The 23,970-nt window shown below is 33.0% G+C and overlaps 3 protein-coding genes across 3 annotated transcripts in view; all 3 read right to left on the bottom strand.

Moving 5' to 3' along the window:
- Positions 1–2,723, bottom strand: part of LOC117111112 (nucleolar protein 8-like) — a 32,925-nt gene extending 30,202 nt beyond the window's left edge. Inside the window, exon 1 of the mRNA XM_033253991.1 lies at positions 2,702–2,723. Within this exon, the coding sequence (XP_033109882.1) occupies positions 2,702–2,723 (22 nt within the window). The remainder of the gene's footprint in view (positions 1–2,701) is intronic.
- On the bottom strand, positions 1,897–18,280 carry LOC117111098 (helicase SKI2W-like). The gene is made up of 17 exons (XM_033253985.1): positions 18,204–18,280; positions 16,683–16,828; positions 15,787–15,939; positions 14,677–14,758; positions 13,752–13,858; positions 13,283–13,429; positions 12,699–12,768; positions 11,022–11,234; positions 10,436–10,546; positions 9,852–10,082; positions 9,193–9,456; positions 8,128–8,435; positions 7,645–7,810; positions 7,126–7,245; positions 6,088–6,306; positions 5,265–5,405; positions 1,897–4,809 (listed from the first exon to the last, which is right to left on the bottom strand). The coding sequence occupies exons 1-17, from the start codon at positions 18,213–18,215 to the stop codon at positions 4,591–4,593; spliced, it is 2,709 nt and encodes a 902-aa protein (XP_033109876.1). The 5' UTR covers positions 18,216–18,280; the 3' UTR covers positions 1,897–4,590.
- A 1,185-nt stretch (positions 18,281–19,465) lies between these two features.
- On the bottom strand, positions 19,466–23,681 carry LOC117111090. The gene is made up of 5 exons (XM_033253976.1): positions 23,511–23,681; positions 21,876–21,963; positions 21,271–21,651; positions 19,784–20,187; positions 19,466–19,489 (listed from the first exon to the last, which is right to left on the bottom strand). Exons 2-5 carry the CDS (start codon positions 21,895–21,897, stop codon positions 19,466–19,468), a joined length of 831 nt encoding a protein of 276 aa, XP_033109867.1. The 5' UTR covers positions 21,898–21,963; positions 23,511–23,681.
- Between the last annotated feature and the right edge of the window lie 289 nt (positions 23,682–23,970).

The raw sequence follows: 23,970 nt of genomic DNA, 5'->3' as shown, positions 1-23,970 counted from the left end.
AGATCAAAGGCAAAAGAAAAGGAAAAGAAAAATTAAACCCAGAGAAAATTTAAAATAAAAATTGTAAAAATTAAATTGAAAAATAGGAGTAAAGAGAAAAAAAAGGACACTATATAAAGAATAGGCCCAGAGTAAATTAAAACTGTAAAACTTACCTTATTATCAACAACAACAATCTTACACACCGCACGAGATCGTACAGATACAAATATCTTTTGGGTACGGGTTAACCAATTGTTGGTACGGATCGACCTAAATTTGTGTACGGGTTAACCAAAGTGGGTAAGGACAGGTGCCTTCAGTAGAGTAGAAAAAACACTCTACACTTAAGATCATTCACGACTCGTACAGTAGGGAGGCCACTCAGAATCTATGACGTAATAACACCAGTACTGCTGACTGTAGTAAACTGTACACTTGAAAGCCTAGTAGGCCTAGCTAAACACCTTGGCTAAACTAGAGTAGAAGGACCTCACTCAGTCGCGGCCTGGCCTTTCTTCTTATGCTCGTAGTAGCTTAGCCTTAACTAGGTAGGCCTAGTGTCTAGAGAGAGAGGTCTAGCACAAAAGGCCGAGCTAGAAATGAACATTAAAGATTTTAAATAATCACAAAAATACTCTGTATTTTCGTTGTTCAATTGTTAACAACGCATACGTTCAATTACCTCACACATCACATGGATGACACAGGCAGGCAGCAGGCTGGATGGTCAACATGTCGAAAACACACACGTTTGATAGTAGACGAATGAGGGCGCTTCGTATGGAACGCCCGGGGTGCATTTATTGCTGCAGTTCGCACTGGATGTTCACATTCAAAATAATGACAGCTGCGATGCGGAGGTAAGGTAACGCGGTTACTAATGCGTTTACACGGCCACTTAACACCTATATCACCGGATAAACGCGATCATCACGGTGCTCTCCTGCCGTTTAAACAAGGCTATAGTGACTTAACTGCCGCTTTAGATTTTCCTAACCTTTGTTTTTATTGTACTGATTTGTGTAATGTTCTTGGTTAAAAAAATAAATGAATTGAATGAAATGAGAAGATTATTATATTACTTATCTCAAGTGATCACCAGCAGCAGTGATTCTGTCAACGGATCCCGTCAATGACGGCCATGTGTCTTCTGAGGAAGATGGCTACCTAACAGTATTCATATTGATTTTTTAAACGGTGATGACAAAACATTCTGTATGATTTTATTCTTTTTAAGGTATTTTGTGTACCTTGTGTATTATATATTATGTTGTAAAATTAATGCAAACAAAAAATATATTTAAAAAAAAATTTCATCGTTATCATAATAATAACCATCATCAGAAAGCAAGTATTTATACTGCGGATTCCTTGATTCTTCTCTTAATTTCATTCTCCATAAAACGTAACATAACCACAAATTTTGTTCTTTTTGATTGCAACTACATCACATACTACTCTTATTACAGTTGCTGTTGCTAGGCTGACCAAGCAGCCAGAACAATAAGCAGCTTGCCAGCTTTGAATAACTGTAAAACATGCTGTAACAAAATATGTAGATGAGAATATACTTGAATTAACTTAAAAGAACAAAAAGTGAAAGAATAGGGATTTGCAACCTATACATTTCATTAAAACAGTGACAAGATGTGTTGTTTGTTACTGTATGTATCAAATGATATCAATAAATCGGTGTTATTATTGTGTATAATTTATAAATTGTGTATACTGTAATTTGTTTTTATGGTTATTCACTAGTAACTGTAACACTTAAAAAGTGGGTTATGTTTAGATTATTCTGTTAATGGTAATTGCTGAAATTGAGGTATTGTATTTGGTATTATTTCTAAAGAACATTACTTATATTGTGACAATAAAAAAATACTAAAGTACTGTAATACAAAAGTAATGATATAGACTTTAAAAATCATAATGAAAATTTAATATTTAACCTTTACCAATGATGTACTAATTATATGTTTGATATTATTATAATACCAATGTCGTATTCTGATTTAATTAGTTTGAAAAAGTGTATGAAAAATAGACTGAATTATATTTTACTGCTGTATAAGCAAATAATGAAATACAGTACTCAGTAATACAGAAATAAGAATACAGATTCATTAATTGTAATAAAAACAACATATCTCAACTTTACCACCAAAACACAATAGCAGTATAACCTTACAACATTTATATTAACAATTCAAGTACTGTAATTTATAATTCTTATATCTATAATAATATTTCATAGCAGAATGACAGTAGTGGAATGACACATCTTATAAATTGCAGCACTTCACTTAAAGTGTTTCATTAAGTTTGTTTATTATCTGACAAGTCAACAAATTGCAGTTGTACTAGCAATAAAGCTCTAAAATGCAAATTCGGTTCAGCCTTTTATTCCACCAAATTTCCACTATTTCCTCAATAGATGAACAAGTTCCGTAAATTTCCAATTTTCCGATTTACTGAAATCATTAACAAAATAATTAAAAACAATCAAAATTATTAACAACAGTATTCATATAAAAAGCAACATACAGTTTTAGCCTATCATAAACACAGATTGGCAATCAACAATAAAGCCTAAGAAATTTCACCATCCTGTTATATGCATAAATAAATTGTGATATCCATTCTAATACACATTAACTGAACAACTAAATCTAGACAAAATTAAACAGCAAATAACAATAATATCAAATTAGCTCACCATAAGGTTGAGCTTCCTTCATTTTACTATCACATACTAGCCCTAATAGTATTACTGCACTACCTACTGTAGGTGTGCTCTGCACTGTGTTAATGACTGAACTGAACTGGTAATGAAACAAAGAATGGCTGACAAAGAGAGCACCTGGCTACTATGCAAATTAGAGTAAAGGTAGAACAAAAACAAACTGATCAAGTTTGCAACTCAAGAAACCTTCACAAATAAGGCAGAAACTAAATAATAGACATTACAGCAGTAGGCCTACTACCTTTTTTTCACAAAACAGTTTAAAAAAGGGTTTTTAACCTTGCAGTAAGTATTATTCGGACAAAGTTATATAACCTAGAAAGCCTCATAATGATATTTCACACTATTGGCATGTTTGTTGGGTGGCGGTTGGATGGGGTGCATTTTGAGTTACCTCATTTGGCTTCAAATTTGCAAACACAGGGATCAATTATCCAAAAGTAAACAGCAAAATTTAAAAAAATTTGTGTAACATTATGAATATGTGTACAGTTTTTGAATCTGCTTGTTTACAAACACAATGCAACACATCATGTACATACGAAACATACATACGCACATGCTATATAAATCAGGTTCATTACAAAGTTTCTATGCTTAATTTAGTTATTGATTGATACTCCATAATTAAAAAACTAGTACATGATTATTAGACTAGGTAGTTCACTAAACATAATACAGTGTTTCTATGATAAAAAGTATTCTAAAAAACTATTCTTACACAAATTTCAAACTGATAAAATATTCCATACAAAACATATTCATTTTAAAATAAAGCATTTATCATGCAATTTATACAGTCTATCTAATATTATTTTTATCTAAAACAGTAGTCTAAAATTACAAAAATAGCAGAAATCTTTTCTACATCAAAGGGACTTTTTTTAAACAATTTACGAGGATGGCCTCTGTTACCTTCTTGTATTACACAAAATAGATTGGGATCCACTTTTGTACAACTGTTAAAGACTTCGAAAACTTCAATGAGGTCACCATGAATTTAAAACCATTTAAATTTTTGAACAATGATGCAATGATTTACAATTACATAATTCCCTTGCTATGGATATCAGATAATAAAATTAATATTGTTTTTATTTTTTATTACCTAACTGTAAAAAGAGGCTTGGTAAAGCAACTATCAATCATTCAATTAATCTTTATTCCATTACAAACAACACAAAAGTTAGAATTTGTTGGAAAGATAAAAACCATGACAAGCAAATCTTTTACCAGTAGGTTCCTTTAAAAAATGAGATTTATATAGCGCTTTATACCAAAATGGTCTCAAAATTCTCCAAAAAGGTTGTCCATCATCAAAGTAGATCAAATTTTGCATAAACTAAAAAACTAAATCATTTTCACATATCATAAAACAACATTGTTAATTGAATTTACGTGAACTTCATGCAAAACACGTTTTTTATGCCGAATTTCGGCTTGGGTATTGAGTAAATTAAATTTACATGGGCCACGGTACGTCGTGTCACAGCATAAATATGTACCAAAAATGGTAACACTTACATCCACCCTTTAGAATTTTGCACTTTAAAAAAATTCTGGTGAGAGGGCTGATATAAACAAATATACACTATTATATTATTATTTATCTATTTATTTATTGCGTTTATGGTGCTACGTACCAATTTTTAATGGAAAACTTGGAGGGAAAAAATTTAAGAAAATAAAAAAATATACAAAAACAAAAAAAAGTAAAAAATCTAAACTATTGCGCACTGTTTGCAAAATTCCTTTGAGCTGGATGGACAGGAGCCTTTTGTATTGATGTATAGAAGAATTAACCATTGCATTACCTCCATTGGTGATCCAGTAGGCCTATATGTTCCTCTCAGGCTTTCTAATCACTCTAGATAGAGGCTTGGTACAGCAACTATATCCCGTTTTAACATCCTTGATGCTACTTTCATCTTAAATGCAAACTCTAATTTGCCAATATTCTCACAAGCAATGCGTATTTCGCGACATGTATAAATTAACTGTTGCATTATATGAACAATCTCCCCTTCTGGAGTATCACCAGCTAAATTCTCACTTGCGAGATGTATGATTTCTTCAAATGACTGTAATTGAATATATAGATGGTCATTACATTAATTTATATATCAATATCCTCTAATGTAGCTAGTACAAATATACTCAAGACATACAGTAAACACCCTTATAAAAAAAACTACAGGCTGAAGTTTTTAAATTAGATGCCAATTACACAAAATAAATTTGAGAAGGTGGTTGGGATTTCAAACCACACGCTGACCATTCTTTGTTGGCCATGCTTCGATACCCCAGCCTGTATTGCTGACAGGCTGTAAAGTAGTTCACCCTATGCAAGCCTATATGCAAGCATATCATGGCATATAAATATGATGAATTAATGTTAACCCCCTAGTTTCCTTTATTCAACTTCTATTGGACACCTAGTATTATGCGCTATACCAGTCTACAGTCTTTTATTGACAATAAATTCTTTGTTGAAAGGTAAAATAAAAATTATTACATAATTAGGATAATAACTTACATGTCCGCTGGCCCATTCTAACACCACATCTGCAAAACATTTTTTGAATTGGTCATCATAATCTTTGACTTCATTATTGCTATCGTACTCCAGCTCATAACGAGCTATTCTTTCTGCGATGGATTTGATATTCTCTATAACCTATAATGGAAATATATATTTGTTTTGAATACTAAACCAACATTATTTTAAGACAAAATCACTAAAATTTTATATTTTATTCACAATAAATGTGCAAAAATAATACAGGCTTATCACATACACTACATCACATTGACTGCCAAATCTGAAATTAAAAAAATTTTAATTACTGTACTTGTGGTTGGGATTTTAAAGGAGGTTGTGTATTCACCGCTGTCTGTTTGTCTGTTAGCGAGGTTACGCAAACAAATATGGATTATTATAAAATATACTGGAATGGTAACGATGAAAAAAGAGAGGATTAAATATTGGAGAGAAAAGGTCAAAGGACAAGTTCAAGGTCACATAAAGAAAATGCACGGCCTGTGTATTGTTCGATATTCAGGCACAGGGTAGAAAATAATGGAATTCACATCATACACAGCCTGCGTATTTTTCAGTATTTAGGGAGACGGCGGAGGTGTGCACTCTAGAGTGAATAGTTATAATCTATGATGCACTTAATAAGGAAAAATGAGAGACAATGATGTTCTGTAGAGCATCATCAAAATTTTATCACCATCATCAAAATTATATGGAGAAAGATAAGCTAATTCCAAAAAACAGAAACAGTGTATTTTGTTTAGTATGGTGTGTATCCTTGGTCAATGATTTTTGTTCATAAAAGGATGTGTGTTGGTACCTCATCAACTTTTTCAGAGATCACATATTCACTAGGTTGTTTTCCATGATAAACCATACAGGACAACACTGCAGCAATCTCTTCTGGCTCTAAATCATCAAGAATGCCTTCAAAGATAACCTCAGTCAATATGACCTCATGATGACTAAAGTTGCAGGCTACTATGCCCTTTGGCTGAATCTCCATGTCTTCATTAAAATAATCCAGACCTTTCAACACCTAACAAGAAAGAATAAAATAAACATAATTTCATTATTGTACCATACAATAAATAGAATAAAGTCTAATTTTTAACACAGTTAATACAGAATTTTTAGCGTAATTGAAATAATCATAATTTTAAGACATTACAAAAATGCAAAATAGCTGGACCTCAGTTGGAAGTATGCGCCCACCAGATGTGCCTTTAAGCAAATAAAAGAATTTGCAAACCATCCAACATTGCTCGGGAGCAAAGAAAGTCTTGTAAAACAGCCACAATAATACCACTATCCCAAGTTTATAACTCAACTTCTTTTATTGATATACGACTGATGTCCCTACTTCTCCATACCCCACTACTCTTTGCAAGAGTATCTCTTGGAATGGCTAAAATTTTCACAAGCAAATCATTAAGCAAATTATTTTTGAACCAACCTTTTATTCTGGATCAGTCAAATGGTGAAGGAATCAAGAAATCAACAAATATCTATTGTCAATAATACAACATGATCCAGATGCTTAGTTTACTGGTGTTGCAACCAACGTTATTCAACATCTTGCAGCAGAAACACTCGGAAGGAACCATGTATTTTCCTATTATTGAGCGTCACTGGCGCTAGTTGTTTTACAATTACTAACCCAAGTCATTTGATCCGAGTCACCGATTGTGTCTATTGCAATCACATTAGGATATGACACCCACGAGAGCAAATGTTACCAAATGAAAATTAGTTTCTTAAAAACACTACCACAAATCAAAAATTTCAAATTCATTGGAGATACAACTGTTTTGTTAAATAAGCATTATGAGCATATTACACATAATACGCATAGTACCTTTTGTCTTTTTTTAACTCGGGGCAGCAAAAACAAATTTTCTTTTTCTTTCTGAGAGAGTTTTTCTTCAGCTTCTATTACTTTCTCCTTTAATTCTTGTCGTTTTGCATAATTTTCATACTGCAGATATATAAAATATGTAGAAAAATATAAATATGAATAAAACATAGAAGCACAAGATTAAAATGTTATACCATACTGGTCTTTAGTGAATATCACTTTTTTTAATTATATGGTCAAAAACATAATATTTTTAAATACAGATATTTCTTTTCCAGTAAGGATACTAAAAAACTTAACCAGGGCCACCAAGAAGAAAATATTATCATCATCATTGTCATCACTACCATTGCAGTCGTAATTGTCTTCATCACTTCATCACAAAAACCACCAGGCCTAGCATTTTTCCATCACTGCTAACACGTGGTTTAAAATTTTAATCCTTACTGCTTTTTCAAACAACAGATATAATTCTATAAAAGTAAAAATGAATAACAATTACATTCAATGTAACCTTACATGTCTTTGTAGATGTTTGCACTGAAGACATTGATATGTTATGACCTTTCGTTCATAATGCTTTATATTCATGAATTCCATTGGCTCGCCTTTGGTTGATTCACTTTTTGCACAACGATGCAGCATCTTCATAGCTCTTTTGGTGAACAAGCTGGAAGGTACAACACTGCAAAAATATGATTAACAAATTTCAATAGTTTCCAATACTTCAAAATTAATTTTTAATTACAAATTTACAGCATTTATCAATCAGAATTAATAAATGTTATTTCTAATGCCTTTCAATACCCATATAAAATTCATGATGTGAATGTTTTAAAGGTTATAGCATGCAACATAATTATGAATAATTTGCAGGAGAGGCCAGAAATGTGCAGTGCATCATGAGGTTGTATCAGTTTAAACAATATTACACATGGAACCACAGTCTTATATAAAAATGTAAAAATGATATATTTCTAATAATAAATTAGTTTTGTTTACCTTGACAAAGCAATTTGTTCTGATGTAGTAGCATCTATTGATATAACCTCTCTTGTTAAGGTAAAATCACCATCTTCTAACTCTACAACATCACATGAATTGCTGAAATCACTCTTGGGCAGATATATTTCTCTCACCATTGGAACTTTTAGCTTGGTTTTTGGTGCACTCTTAGAAGTTTCTTTATCATACATAACTATGGTTTTGAACTTCTTGGAATCTGGGTCAACTTTTGATATGATGATTCCTAGAACATTCCTGTGTTCCCGTGAGTTGACAACAACAACTTGTCCAACACTGCATTTAGACTGATAAAGAATGAGGTGAACTTAAACTAATAGACCTAAATGTATATTATATAAAAAAATTGTAATAAATTTAAAATAATGCAAAACACTGAAAAAGAACAATGCTGTGGAAAAAATAGCTGGATTGTGTTAGAAGCAACCAAACAAACCAGTTTTTCCAGATGGACAATAATCATCTCACCAAAATGTTATTTATCTTATCTTATATAATTTTATTCTATACACTAATAATGGTGAAGAAACAACACAACAAAATTCAGGTATCAAAATCTGCAGCAGAACATTTAAACATGATTACATTGAGAGAGTTCTGAGAACAGGATGAAATAAAATAACAGATACTGTATATGCCTCTAATATGTCAACAGTGTCATCTGATTTTATCAGTGTCTTTGTTATTTATATACATACATACATACGTATAGGATTCTGTGGTCTAATTTATGATACTCGCATTAATAGCGAGAGGTTGCAGGTTTGAATCCCGCCAGAGACACATTTTTCATACAACCAAATACGGAACTTTTCACTGAAGGACTATTACAAGCAATTGTTACCAGTTTTTTTTTATTTTTAGATATAGATATAAATTACCCAGACAAAAAAGAAAAAAAAATTCTTCAGAAGGTGATCACCACATGTTAGATATAGGCATACATATACATATGTTTTTTAAGTTTATTAGCTCAATTATCTGATATTTCAACACAACTGACAGTTTAACCAGAAAGTCTTCTTCCATACTTTAATATCTTACCTGTAAATCTGATCTTAAAGAATGAATCTTCTTGCACATGTCGTAGTACTCTGAAAGATCATTCCTGCATATTAAACAAGGCACACGTTCAATCCTCATTAACTCAAGATTCAAAGTTGCAACTTCCTCTTTTGTAGAATCTGTGCAATACTCTGCAAAGCTTTGCCTCAGAATATCCTCCACTTGAAACTTAGACCTCTTAGCTAGATTCAAGATCATATTATCCTTGGGGTGAAACTGAGACTCAACAGGACAAGGATTCCCCTATGGGTAAAAAAAAAATGATAATTCTACACCAGAGACAAAACACATACCCAGTAACACAAGTGTTGTTTCAATCTGATAGACCTGATTAATACATGTATATTTCTCTACTGGTGTTTGTAACAAGACCATTTTGATAATAGTAAGGAAAGTAAATAATAGTGAGGAAAGTAAATAAAGATCATAAAGCCTACAATGTACTTGACATTTCAACAATACATACAATTAAATAAATGATTTTAAAAAAACAAGACAGAACAACTCAACTTGCACATCAGCTTGTAGCATGAAATCAATTTTGGTATATATTTTTAAAAAAGTAACTTGTAAAGTAGATGTAAGCCAAAAATCAGTGTAACTGTCAACACAAGAAGTTATTAACATGTTATTCTCACCTGTTGTAAACTTCTTAATACTGATACCTCTTGCATGCTCTCTTCATATAGGATGATGGAGAAACCGCAGTCATCTTTGCCTCTTCTGCCTGCTCTGCCCGCCATCTGGATGTACTCTGCAGGATTCAGAGTGCGTACCTCCTCGCCATCAAACTTTTTAACTGAATCAAAGATCACTGTTCTTGCTGGCATGTTAACACCACTAGCAAACGTCTCTGTAGCAAACAGTACCTAAAATAATAAATTAAAAAAGTAAAAAAAAAAAAGAAATATTGCTCTTTAAACAACAGGAAACCCAGCACTTACAAAATACAACTAAAGCTAAAATACAAATTAAACTATTAGAGATTATGTACAGTTAACGATGAGGCAATGATGCACACTGGAAACAATATTTTTAACAAATTTATATAGGATTTATTTTGAAAAAATGCTCATGGTACTTCTTTCCCTGGTGCTATAACTTTCAATGAGGATATTCAAGGAGCCTCCAAGTGATAATACTTTGATTAAGATTAAAATCTGACATTGGCTGGAGAATTGTGATATCAAATGCAAAAGTATTCACAGTAAAACACAAGTACCTTCACAAGATTATCTTCAAATAGACGCTCAATTATTTCTTTCATACGAGGTAAGACTCCACTATGGTGATAAGCTATACCCCTCATCAGCATCTCACTCAACTCAAGAATCTGAAATATGCAATGAAATTTGAAAATCAAAAAATGGTTTTCATTATTAAAATCCAGGAACTTTCCCTATTTTCATTTAAATTTGAATTACTCATAATTCCCTCAATTACTAATAATAACTAGCTTAGATATTAATCTATCATTGATAAACATCTAAAATGTCTTTATTAAAACACAGGATATTTTATATGACTATGACTGATATATTTCCATTTTTAATACTTTTATAGATAAATCACCAAACACAAGTCTTTGAGGTATCAAAGTGGGTTAAATGAACTGAGAAAAATTATTGAATAAAACAATACAAAATGAATTAAAATAAAAGAAGGCAAAACAAGCATATTACAGAAACAAGAAGACTTCTTCACAAAACCATACTAATGGTCAGTGTAATAACACAAGGCAGAAAACCTCCTACCCTAATATTGATTTCACAACATACACAATGTTTTAACTAAATGAAGTGGATGACCTGAGATAACTGCTGGTTTGACTGTGTCAGGGTTTGCAACGATGAATTCAAGTAGACTTTAATTCGACTTTTCTCTATACGGTCTGTCAGATCCAAGGACTGTAAAGATATGGCATTCTCTCGGCATTTCTTCCTCACAAATGCGAATACAATCGCTGGTAAATATTTATGTTGCTCTAGCATTTTGACAAATGATGGGTACCGATTTTTTTGCTGAAAGACAAAACAAAACCACTAAATGTCCTGTCTGCCTAGTGTAAGCTCTTGTATAGATGTTTATTTTCTCACTGAAGAACTTTATATGAGTGAGATTTACAGTACCTCAATATTGCCCTACCACCTCCCTCTCTGAGATCTATACTTGTTGACTCATAGAAACAAAGAGAGTGGCTAGACATCACAAATCTCTGGTTTTCTCTCTAACTGTTAAATGTTTAGGTTTTGTTTAATGTACTGATATTGTTAATAATATATATAATATTTTAGGGTAACTGTTGACAGTACTGGAAAGCACTAAAAATGTAGTATACATTTGTACCACTTGTGCTAACTGAAATCTTTCAATATAATATAATACTACTCTCTAAGTTTTTAAAAGTTTGATACTGTATATGCAAATGTTCGATAAGGCATGGTTTTTTTCTTTATAACCAAAATTTATATAGCGCATATCAAAATCTGCAGATTAAACAAGGCACTGGCATCATTATTTCCCTGGTCACTGGATACTGAGTTGGAAGACCCGCACATTGTACAACTTCCTCTGCTCCTTGGGGAGTATCCCTGGTCATTGCTGCTTATATACGCACTACCCATACATTCAATGCCATACCACCCTACCAGGTACCCATTTATACTCCTGGTTGGAGAGGCAAACATAAGTAAAGTGCTTTGCCCGAGGGCACAAGCATTGCAACGAACATTGGTCTCAAACACCCAAGTCCAACACCTTACATGCTGCGACACAGTTGTTTCACCAAATACTAATAATAACAGTAATGAAAACCTCCCAAAAAATGATAGGTAAATATGTACCAAATGTTATTGATATCTAGAAGAGAGATGTAATAAATAATTTAGAAAGATAGTTGTAGTTCTTATCCAGTAAATGATAATTAGGCCTTTTTTATTCATAGTTTCATGTACTTATTTTTTTAAAGACCATCAGAGGAGAGCAGAATAAAAATAAAATTTTGTTTTTCTTATTTAATAGCCAATAGTTTTGTCAAAAACATCCAGACAGATGAGAAAATAGGATGGTTAAATGCTTCATATTTATATAATTAGGAAGAAATATACATATTTGGAGATTTCAAGGCAGTGGAAGTTGTAAAAAAAAAAACTTTAAAATCATTTATTTTTTTCAGATATTTCCACTTTTTTATGGCGATTGGTGTGCTAATTGGCCAAAAATAAATTTTAATTTTTATCCGAAATCATCAATATTTGCAGTCAGCAGGTCCGCAAAACAAGGCATATAAAGAGTCTTCCCTTACATCGGAAATAACTATAAAGGCAGATTTTAAAACGAGGAATATCTTGTACTGGTATTTAAATCATATTTGTATTAAATTGTTTTAGTTTGGTGCTAAAGTTGTATTTTATTGCATTTATTGATTTTTATTATTATTGACTTATTATGTAGCATACATCAGCATAAAATACTCGGTACAATACCTTTACATTTGGTAGGCCTGCTTGTGTCTGGATTCCATTTTGAATTACAGCAGTCAATGCTTGTTCATAACTATAACAAAACATAGAATGATACTGTTACTTCTAATTGAACAAATAGCCTTACATATCAACTCTGCCATCATAACAGTAACAACTTACAGTGAGCTGAGGGTGTTTATAATTGTGGTTGTAACAATAATAATAATAATAATAATAATAATAATAATATTAATAATAATAATATGTTAGACTTCTTGCCAACAAGACAACCAGTGATGATGTTGGTAGTGATGGTGATGCCAGTTATTATGATATGATTGGAAGTTAATTGGCTGTGAAATATCTTAAACTCCATGATATACATTTTTGCAGGAGTAAAATTATGTATTGTTGTATTCCATAAATCAGTATATAACAAATTATAAATAACTATGTTTCTGTAGATATAGACAAAAGCAAGAGAATGGAAGGTAGAGAAGAGAAGAATACAGATAGAATAGAAATTTAAGGGAATAAAAGACTTGAAAGTTTACAGTATTCAAACATTTGTGGTGAACAAATACAAAATATTAAATTTCATTTACTCTTCATTTCTGAAATCTCCAGTCACATCCACCGTTTGGAACAGTTGGCGTTCAACTATCTCCTCAGTTCCAGTATAAACGTAATGCTTTAGAGGAACAGGTCGCTTTTCAGTCTTAATGACATGAATTTTCTTCCTTTTGATCTTCCTAGGTATTGCAATTAAAAGAATTGTAAGTGTTAAAAGTGTGAGAAATATACACATGTCCATCACATGTATGCAACCATTTGACTATGTAATTACTTCATTCATTTGTCATACAAAATTTAAAAAAAAACATCATATAACATATGCTATGCGGATTTTTTGGGCTCAGTACGGACTCTCAACGTATGCATTTTCTTTTAGTTTTAAGGCATATGCGGATTTTATAAGTCCGCAATGACGATATAACGTGTTTATACAACAAAACAAATAAACATATTTGATAGGTATTGCGTAATACACAATTTATTTAAATAAAAACTTACCCAATCCACCTAGCGAATTCCATAGTGTTAGAGAACGTTGCACTCAGAAGGACTAGGTTCACTGTCTTTGGTAGCATGATCAGAGCCTCCTCCCAAACTACACCTCTCTAAACCATTAAGAAAATAGGTACTGTATGTACTTCCTATCTGAATTATATATGCCATTGTGTAGCAAATAGATAAAGATACTAGATTGGTTGAATAATAATAGAGGATCCATTAATTAATTTTATAAAGAATGCAATTCTTTTTTTTAATAGTTTAATACTTCATGAGAAAAACCCTGAGAAGTTATAAAAACTGCTTTCTTAATCATCAATATAATACATACATTTGACAAGGTGCATGCAACAGATTGTTTCTGAACCCTAGAATTTTCCTTGGCCAAATGTACTAAAAAGAGTTCTTAATCATCCAATTTCCAACTGTCACTGTATTTGGTGGTAACGATAATGATAGTGGTGGTGATGATGTTGAAGATAATGATAATGATGGTGATATTAATGGTGAAGTTTGTGCTTATATATTTATTTTAACATTTTAATTCATTGTCCATATAATAGTAAGAGTTTATTTACAGTAACTGGTACTAATGATCAGAATCTCTTCTCAAATTACTCCTCTCTAAAAATGTAAAATGATAGACATGTACTATCTATCTAAATTATAATATTGACCTTGTATATATAGTAATTACATAAAAAATACCAAGATGGTCTGAAGCCAGCCATAAACTGCACCAAAAAAAGGTGCATGTTTAAAAATAAAATCTGACTAGCCGAAGTCGATTCAAAAATTGTAAATAAACAACACAATGTTTTTTAGCTATGAATTGAATGAGAATAATAAGTCTTATAACATTATTCTTACCACTGTTACAAATTATCAACATTATCATAGTTGTGACAACATAAAAATTGCTTACCGATTTATCATTGAAGTAATGGACTTCATCAAAAATAACCCATTCTAGATCATGGAGCTGCTCAGGATCATACAGCATTGACCTGGTAAAATTTATGTGGTGAATATAAGAAAATGAAATATATCAATGAAAAATGTTGCTAGTCCTATACAATGAATATTCCACAAGGCTAAAGCTTTCACTAAAGCAACACTATACATACAGAAATAGCAGTTAGTTTAAAGACAGCTTCTGTAGTTTCCCAAACACTAAACCATGTAACAAATAAAGTATCGATGTAATTACTGTTTTGCATATGGCTTGTATTTTTTTTTAATTTATATTTGTTTTTTTTTTTCACTTCTATGGTAGATGTTTTTGAAATTCAAATTTTCAGAACAGAGTTCTCAACTTGTACAAATTTCCATAGTAGCTACAGAATTTTTGCCTGATTATGGATAATTTCCGCAACCAGTACTTTGCACTCAAGACAAATAATTCTGACATTTTTCATTTTCAAGGGAAATTTTAAAACAATACTGAAATGCATTTTACTAACTTTAGAAGTGTGTATCTCATTTATTGTAGAAGTTCTATAATTGCATTTAGCAAGCATTAGCTTCATAACATTTTCTATGGGTGTTACCCCCCAACCCCCATGAAAGATAAAAAAGCTACTACTGTGTTATTTTTTATATTTTTATTTAAGGATGCAGGACAAAGGTTAAGTCCTATAACAAGGCCCAGCGAAGAATGGGCTTGATCTTATATGCCTAAAACAATGCCAGGGGCCATAGCCGACTTGAATTTAAGGCTGGAACACAGCATGAACCATTTTTACAGCGAGTTGACAATGCAAGCTGAGGTATCTAAGCCTGGCCGGAAGTGAACAGCGTGGGCTCAAACTCCCAACCACAAGGCTGAGAACCTAAGCAGCAACCGCTGCGCCAACCGCCTCCCTCAATATTAATGATTGATATAGTATTTGGGATGACAAAGTGGAAGTGAAGCTTGATTCTTCCAATTCTGGGTTCAAATCCTGGGACAACGCAGGTTTTTCTCATGACAAAAGGTGGTCCAGTCAATAAACATTCCTTGATCTGAATGTGAGTGATTTCTTTGAATAAAAACCTTAAAATTTCGGTTGTCATGATGACACAGGAAGCTTTGTCATTTAACTGTGCATCTCCTGTCTGCAGACCAACGTGTTCTTTACCAAATAAGTCCTTGAAGTCTCGGTACTTTTGGTTGGACAAAGTCTTGATTGGTGAGGTGTAAATTGCTCTGAAAATTAAAACAAACATATTTATTTGATATTGTAATTGAACTAAATTATATAAATGGAAATGTAAATAAAGAGATTAAATATTCCTGGTTAACAGTAAATATTAACTCACAAACATAAATGTACTTGTCTGAAATAATCTCAGAAACTTTTCAATTAGCATACAGACATGTGCAACATGTGAAAACATATAATTTGTTCTTCTTCTGGATCATCGCAAAGCAGTTGCAATTGTTGTCTCTTTTTGCCGCATTAGACGTGGCATACCACATAATTTTTTTTCATACAAATAATCAATCAATTTTTTGCTGCTCCTTGGCTCACCTTTATTGATATTTTGTTTGTTCATATATTATGTTCTTGAATAAAATAAAATAAATTATACTTTTTTAATCATTTTTCTTAATCCTTTTTTCAATTATTTTTGTCTTTATATATTTCCATATTCAATTGAACATTAGGTACTATATTGTATTCAATTAACTTTGTATATATATTGTGATTCTTATTGTGATATTTTAAAGCAATATTTTGAATAATATGATGTAAATATCTTGTATGTATTGATCTTTCCTATTAAATTTAACTCTTACTTGTGATACCATGTTTAAGAGAGAATATTATGGTCTTGCATGAATAAATATTGAGCTCTCTACAGTAGTACCACGTTGAGAGAATACTATGGTAATCCATGCTTGAATGAAAATGGTATGGTAGTCTGGTACAAAAACTGAGCTCTTACTTGGTACCATGCTTGAGTGAGAGTCTTATGGCATATTCTGCTACAACTGTCTTCCCTGCTGATGTGTGAGCTACCACAAACACACTCTGTTTGTTTTCCAGATGCAAAATAGCTTGTTTCTGAAACCCATCCAACTCGAATGGAAACTGCAAAAAAAAATATAATAAAATAAAAACTGGATTTATAATAACAATAAAAACAAAAAACAAAACCCAAGTGATATATCTATACCTCTTTCCACAATTCAAGTGTCAGACACTCAGCTGTGACCCATCAACCACAGGCCATTAATTACCAAAAAGAACGTTATAGCAAAACAATTTCGCTGATGGAATTCCTCAACAGATAGAGAAGTGTCAACCTTTATAGTTCATGATTAATCCTGGTCAAGATAGCCATAAAATTATTTTGAAAGTTAATATTAACGGCTAAAAAAAAACAAAAAAACAAAATTGTGTAGTCCAAGATTCATCAACCTAAAATCTCCAAAATTTAGGGTCAGATTCTTGTTCCTTTCAATTTATATTATCTAATTATCTAGGGTCATCACCACCCCCATTCCAGCAGACCCCTCCATAGGTGACTCAAGCAAAGTAGCAGGTTACACATCTTCAATATATGGTCTTTGCTTTAAACAAAATTTAAAGATCAAAGAACAGAAACAGGCATGGATCCAGCAGGGTCCGTGCCCCCCCCCCACACCCTGTCAGTCACGCCGAAAAACAACAAAAATTGAGAAGAGTTAAGGGAAGAAAGAAAGAGGAAAAAAAGGAAGTGTACCCATGAGTTCAGTGGCAGATTCAGCAGAGGGAGAAAGGAGAGCTCGATTATTTTACCACTCACTAATTTTGAATTTTCTATTGATTGACGACGAACTCAACGCTATATCCCCGACATATATATCAGGATGTAAAAAGGCCACTGACCCTTAGGAGCCCCTTTGGTGCCCCTACTCATGAGGGTCCAGTAGGGTCCTCCCACTATATACCAACCCGAGAAAAAAAAAAGTGCGCCGCAAAAACATATGAAATTGGATAGTAAGAAGGGAAAAAAGCAGAACAATGGTTTTTTTCTGCTAATGCAGGAAAAGTCAAAATATCATTATAGAAATTAAAATTACAAGTAATAAAATGTATTGCTCATTATTATTGAAACTTCAGCAGTTTTTTTTTTTGTTTTGATTCTGTTTGAAAAATATATTAAATGTAAATTGGCTGGAAATTTTAAGTTTAACCCATGATATTGCAACAGTTTAATTGATACACTGCAAAGCTGACCCAATCAGGAAGGTTTCCCAATTCAACAGGCCAACCAGTGTTGCCAACAATTTCAGTAAATTAATTCATATGGAAACCAGTCTTTTTGTACCATACATTCATGCCAGTATTTGCAGGACTTTTGTTGAATTTCACACCAAAATTCCTGATGATAGCGAGTAGTGATGTACAGCTTTTCCATGTTTGTTTAATGTTTAAAAATAAATTAGAAAAATTAAATAAATGATTATATATTTTCACCTACCTTTTGTGCCATTTCAGGAACTCTCTGTTGGGAATCACTAACAGATACAGAAGTGTCAACCGTTACAGCCCATGATTGATCCTGGTCAAGATAAATTAATAATAATGCAAACAAATATTTTGTGTTGCCCAAGATTGACCAACTTAAAATCTCCAAAATCTGGGGTCAGATTCTAATTTTACTAAATAAACGTTTTTAAAAAAGAGCCTAAAAATAATTTTGATTCAAAGTCTTTTAAAACTTTCAATAATACTCTGATATTCTATCCAAAACTAGCCCTCTAGCTACTATTTTATAAACTAAAATTGGGAAAGAGAATGGTTGGCAATAACCCTAAAATTAGACCTAGGCCTATCATAGTAATAAGCGGTGAAAGAGGTAGGTGTAATATGATGGGAACTACTGTAGGTTTGTAAGTGCGGAGCGCTATTATCAATAAGTTGTGCTACGGCATGACATGTTTGTATCACACATGTAAGGAGTAGGTTATTGCTACGCTACCTACCCACATTGTAACTTTAAGCAGAGTCTGTGCTGAATAAAATACCCCTTGTTGCTAAATGCTGATGACTAGTGTCTCATTCTAGTACAATATTTCAGCACGTGCAACTGTTGTGGTTCAGACTCTTAAACTTAAGGCAATGGCAGCGGAACATTTAAAAACGTGGGGTGCAGGGGCATTTCATAAAGTGCTTAATACTGTGACTGTGCCAGGATTTTCCCGTGGGTGACTATGAGAGTGTAACGAGTATCTAGAGTAGGAAAAGGGGCCACCAAGTGCTCCCAGTGGGGGTGTAGGGGATGGAGCCCCCCTGAAGGGCCAGTGTTCCCTTCCTTCCACCACCACTGTTGCCTTGAGGCTGTGGGTTCGAAACCCTCGCTCTGCAAGTTGCTTGTGTCCTTGATCTACATTTGTCTCTCTCTACCCAGGATAAAAGAGTACTGGCATATGATGGGAAGGTAAAACAGACTGCTGTGTGGAAGGATTTGCGAACCTTCCACAGCTTTGCAGAGTCTGGCCCTAGCCAGAGCTTCAGGTTTTGACCATACCCATAGTAAAAAAGAAAATGCAGACCGATTCCCCATTCCCATTGTGGCAACACAACACTTTAGTTTTTTATTACCATAACAAATTCACAATAATACTGGACCTACTATGTATGTAATAAGGGCTTTTCCTCATTGATAATGAGGTGATATTGAAATTGTTTTTAAATGTTTTCAAATCCTTAAGAATAAAAAAAAAATTAAAAAATTGGATATCAGCGAGACTTGAATTTTAAATGCTTTAGAAACATACAAATTTTAATTACCCATTTATTAATATTTAAAATATACATTTTTGATATATGGTCTTTGCTTGAACATAATTTGAAGAAAATCCAAGCCCAGAAAGTAACCAAAGTGCTTGTCAGAAAAAATATAGGAAGACAGAAAAGGGAGAAAAAATCAGAGAAAAACTGTCCCCGACCAATGAAGGCTTCCCAACTCAAACGGCCAATCAGTGTTGCCAATAAATCAGTATCTTCAGGCCTTTTGTTGAATTCAAAATAATTTAATTGTTAAATAGAAATACTTACCTTGTCAATAAGCTTACTGAGAGTAGATTTGTATTCAGCCTCATCAATTTCTGTCATCCACTTTTCCAAAAAGAGTTCCTGTAGATCTTCAGGTACCAAAATCTTTGCCAAATCTTTAATAAGCTGTCCACTCAAATGCATATCCCATAAATTCATCAAACTTTTAGTATCATATACAAAAAGACTAAATATTATAGATCCAATATTTACACCTCGAATATCTATACCATTTGCCAAAAAATATTCACTGGCTTCAGTCATTATGCGTTTAACATATGGAACTTCTGAAACTTTCACATTGCGTATGCTTTCTATAAATCGTTTAAGATGTTCAAGACTATCAGAATTTTCTTGATTTTGTAATCCTGCTTCTGGTTGCTTTTCAACAAGTTTCATTTTCATATCTAAAATCAAAAAAGGAAATGCAAAATTAAAAATATATTATCGACTATGTAATAACTTAACTATTTTACTGACCACTTAAAATTTAAAAAAAATTCTCTTCTCTATTTTAATTTTTCTCTAGCAGTAATATCATCTAATTCAAGCAACTATAATAAACACTCCTCTGAGCAATTTGCTGAGGAATACGGTAAATGCAATCTGACTACAGAACTTTTTCTCATGACTATAGGACAGCTCCACTCCCTAAGCCTCATAAATGCTTGATACATGCTTCTCTTGAATAAGCATTGCTCTTGAATAAACCCCACACCAACACTTTGAGAAACAGTGTTTTAAATACAATGTATAGCCTATAGTGTTAAAATGGAACACAATGAAGCACTGTTGTAAGGTTTAATGTAAGGGTGCCCTCTATGAGTGGTGAGACAATCAGATGGTCCCTCCCAGTGTATGAGACTTTAATAAAGACACCCAATAGACCCCTTGCAATGTTTACATTGGCCTATCTGAAATGCTGGCAACACCCTACACTGGTAGGCAGAAGATTCTCGAAGTATATGAGAAATGCATTGGAAATCAGGATGCTGGTTATCTTTTATTTTGTTGTGCCAAAAATATGCATGTCGGGTTGTCGCGAAACCTTGCATAGTACAGGTATATATTGACTGATGAGCGGAATGGTTAAATCTATTGCCCCAAGATGATGTCCAAAGTTAAATCGCTTTATTCAAAATCAAATACTTAATTACCTTAGATATGCTTTTTAATTTATAATTATATTATATTTATATTGTATTTTAACTTGTTTATTTAATATAAGAAAATGTTTAGATTATTTATGTTAAAGATTATAAGGACCCCAATGTATATAAGCTGTTGAAGCTTTTTTGGGCTATCCATGAAAATCTGTTTTAAAAATTTCTAATTTTTGTTATCACAGTAGTTTAAGTGATTTTTTTTTGTAGTAGATTAAGTGATTTTCAGAATAAATTCAAATCAAATCAAATCAGACATACCCTCATAGGGGTGTGTACAAACAAATGTAAAATTAAAAAATAACAAAAATAACTTGAAATGCCTACTTTTTTCATCCAACAACTTCTCATAAAAACTATCCTCCCAGCCATCTGCTGGGGAAAAAATATTAAGAATATCTGGTATTATTGCATCTTGTGTTATCTTCACAGGAATAACTTTGCCGCTGCCAATAATATTATTATCCACCATTTTTTGAACAGCATTCTCTGTAACAAACATTAGATATCCAGTTGATAATGTAGATGTGAATCCCACGACAACTTTTTTGCATTTATTCACTCCATCAATAAAATTTTCAAGTTTGGGTTTTCCAGGTATATGGTCCCTTTTGCTATAACACCGTAATCCTTGTCTTCGTTTCTGTAACTCGATTATCACTTTATTCTCCCAATCTTCGTCATCGCTTATGACATAAAAATCATATTCTGCATTAAATATGAAAAAATAAAATTGAAGGAATATCAATTTTAAATATAAAGTTATTTTAATTTAAAACATAGTAATGATAAATCCTCAAAGAAAAAAATGCATTTCAGACTATTGGAGGGTTTGAAGTGCATAATAGGCAAAAAAAGGTATTCTATATTCTTTATCTGTAAATATAAAAAATAACAACAAATAAAAATAAAGATCAAATTTGTAGACTTACCATTCTGGCAAGATGTCGCCATATTTGTAAATAGTATTCATTCAACTTCTTGTCTTCTTGATTTGTTTAATGTCAAAATATTTGAAGCCTGTTGATTGATGAAGAAAATGTTTCCTTTTTTCAAGTTTTAGCTCGTAACAGATTTTTATCATCTACACACGTTTCTTAAATTTACAAAAAACCTCAATTGGTAGTCGTTATCTATCAGATTCTTATATGTTTTCAGAGGCACAGATATGGGGCATTTGGCAAAGGGTATAATTGGACTCATGTCCCGAGCCATCTAGGGTGGTCAGGGGCTGTTGGGACCTCAAAAGCTGGGTCTGGGGCCTGCATTTAACGTCAATAGATGCTTAATTGAAACAATAAATAGAGAAACAATGTCATCATTTGAGAAAAATGCAATATGGGAATACAATGTAAATTCAGTCAGGCAACTTGGAGATCTCATTAAAAAAAAAATTTGATCATTCCGGGGAGGGGGGGCTATGATGGGTCATTTTGACTGGGGGTAATCTAAGTCTTGGGCAAAGGGGTGGAGCCTTCAGAAACTACAAAATGTGGAACGAATTTTGGTAAATTTATTATTAACATAGTTACCAACCGTCTTACATTTCAAAGTGATTTTGGATGAAACACATATTTTGCAGAAACATGCGTGATCTTAAATTTGTCACGCATTTAACACAAGTCTATGCGTGATAACGAAATTATCATGAATTCAGGGGGAAATGTATTTAAAATTAGAAGAAATTGGTTTTATTAAAAATATAAAATGTTTGTGTAGGTGTCATGAGTTTGGGTGCTCAAATTAAACATAGGCCTATATTGAAACTCAAATTGTGGGTGGCTTTATTTTTTGCTTATGTACCCAGGGGCGGATTTAGGGGGGAGCCGGCCCGGCCCCGGCCCCCCCCCCTTTTGGGAGGTAAAAAAAGAAAAGAAAAAAGAAAAAAATGATAGCCCAGAATGCCTCAAATGTTATGTTCGGGCGTCTAGAACACAAAAATTTCGCGGGGGCATGCCCCGGACCCCCTACGACAGTGTTGTCTCAATCGGCCCAAATTTCGGCCCCCCCCCCTTTTGGACATTTCTGGATCCGCCCCTGGTACCCGTATTTTAACAACACTCCCTGAAATCATTTTAAAACTGCTTTAAAATGCTCAGATCACCGGAGGGCGTGGCCCCTGCCACTTGGACCTTACCCCTTCCCCAGCCAACTGGTCACGGCGCATTTCAAATCTCTCAGGTTAGTAACTACTGTATGTATTAATACAATATTTGCCAACAAATAGGGCTTTTATTACAGTCAAATTTCTAAGTGTGGGAAGGTTTCTTTATTCAAATTTATGTATGGATTGATGTAGGCCTATCTCGACAATTTCCTCATACTATGCTCTTTGTCTTATATAACAACTCCCTGGTCTTATCAACATCCAAATTCAAATTCTCAGCATAAAATTATTCCCCAAAAAATTTAGTCTAGCCTACAGTCAATTGGGCAAAAAATTAACATTCAACGCAAAAAAACGATGACGATCGGGTATACGAATCAATGGTGGGTGCTCAGGCTTCATGATTGTATAAACAAAGAAATAAATGTACAGAGTACTCATTACACATCTCCGATCCTACCTCCCTATTGATACTGTATTACTGGCCTGTGTGTGGAAGATGAGTTGCTGTCCCCGTGAATCAATGTTTCACTTTTCTTATTGTTGAATGATATAATGTTTAGCTGAGCAAACGAGCACCTCCCCGGTAAATTACAGATGACACCGGAAATGAAGAACATTAATTTACCAGATCGACCCAGGGAGTGATCGATCGTAGCCTAGCCTGAATTTCCGTCTGGGATTTTCCCACTAGAATTCGAGATCTATTTGATTGGCTCACTTAACATGGCTGAATGAATTAGGTCCTCCAACATAAACAAACATTAGGCCTATTTTTTGTTATTTACATTTTTGTCATGAGGGAGACCGTCATGAGCTGTGGGCGGATCCAGAGATCTGAAAGGGTGTGAGGGACGACCGAGAGACGATAGACCTACAATACTCTATGGTAGGCCTATGGCCCCATAAAAAAAAATTAG

This window comes from Anneissia japonica, unplaced genomic scaffold (genome assembly GCF_011630105.1).
Source record: "Anneissia japonica isolate Jap-2015-1 unplaced genomic scaffold, ASM1163010v1 scaffold1511_len2985839_cov193, whole genome shotgun sequence".
NCBI classification, from domain to species: Eukaryota; Metazoa; Echinodermata; class Crinoidea; order Comatulida; family Comatulidae; genus Anneissia; species Anneissia japonica.
This window is presented reverse-complemented; position numbering and strand designations above follow the sequence as displayed.

Coding starts and splice junctions, on each gene's coding strand:
- LOC117111098 (XM_033253985.1), bottom strand. Junction 14,759..15,786: donor ATGACAACCGAAATTTTAAG/GTTTTTATTCAA, acceptor AAATTTTACCAG/GTCAATGCTGTATGATCCTG. Junction 12,769..13,282: donor GGAGATTTCAGAAATGAAGA/GTAAATGAAATT, acceptor GTTTTGTTATAG/TTATGAACAAGCATTGACTG.
- LOC117111090 (XM_033253976.1), bottom strand. CDS start 21,897: ATGGCGACATCTTGCCAGAATG. Junction 21,652..21,875: donor GGCGACATCTTGCCAGAATG/GTAAGTCTACAA, acceptor TATTTAATGCAG/AATATGATTTTTATGTCATA. Junction 20,188..21,270: donor GAAGTTGTTGGATGAAAAAA/GTAGGCATTTCA, acceptor TTTTGATTTTAG/ATATGAAAATGAAACTTGTT.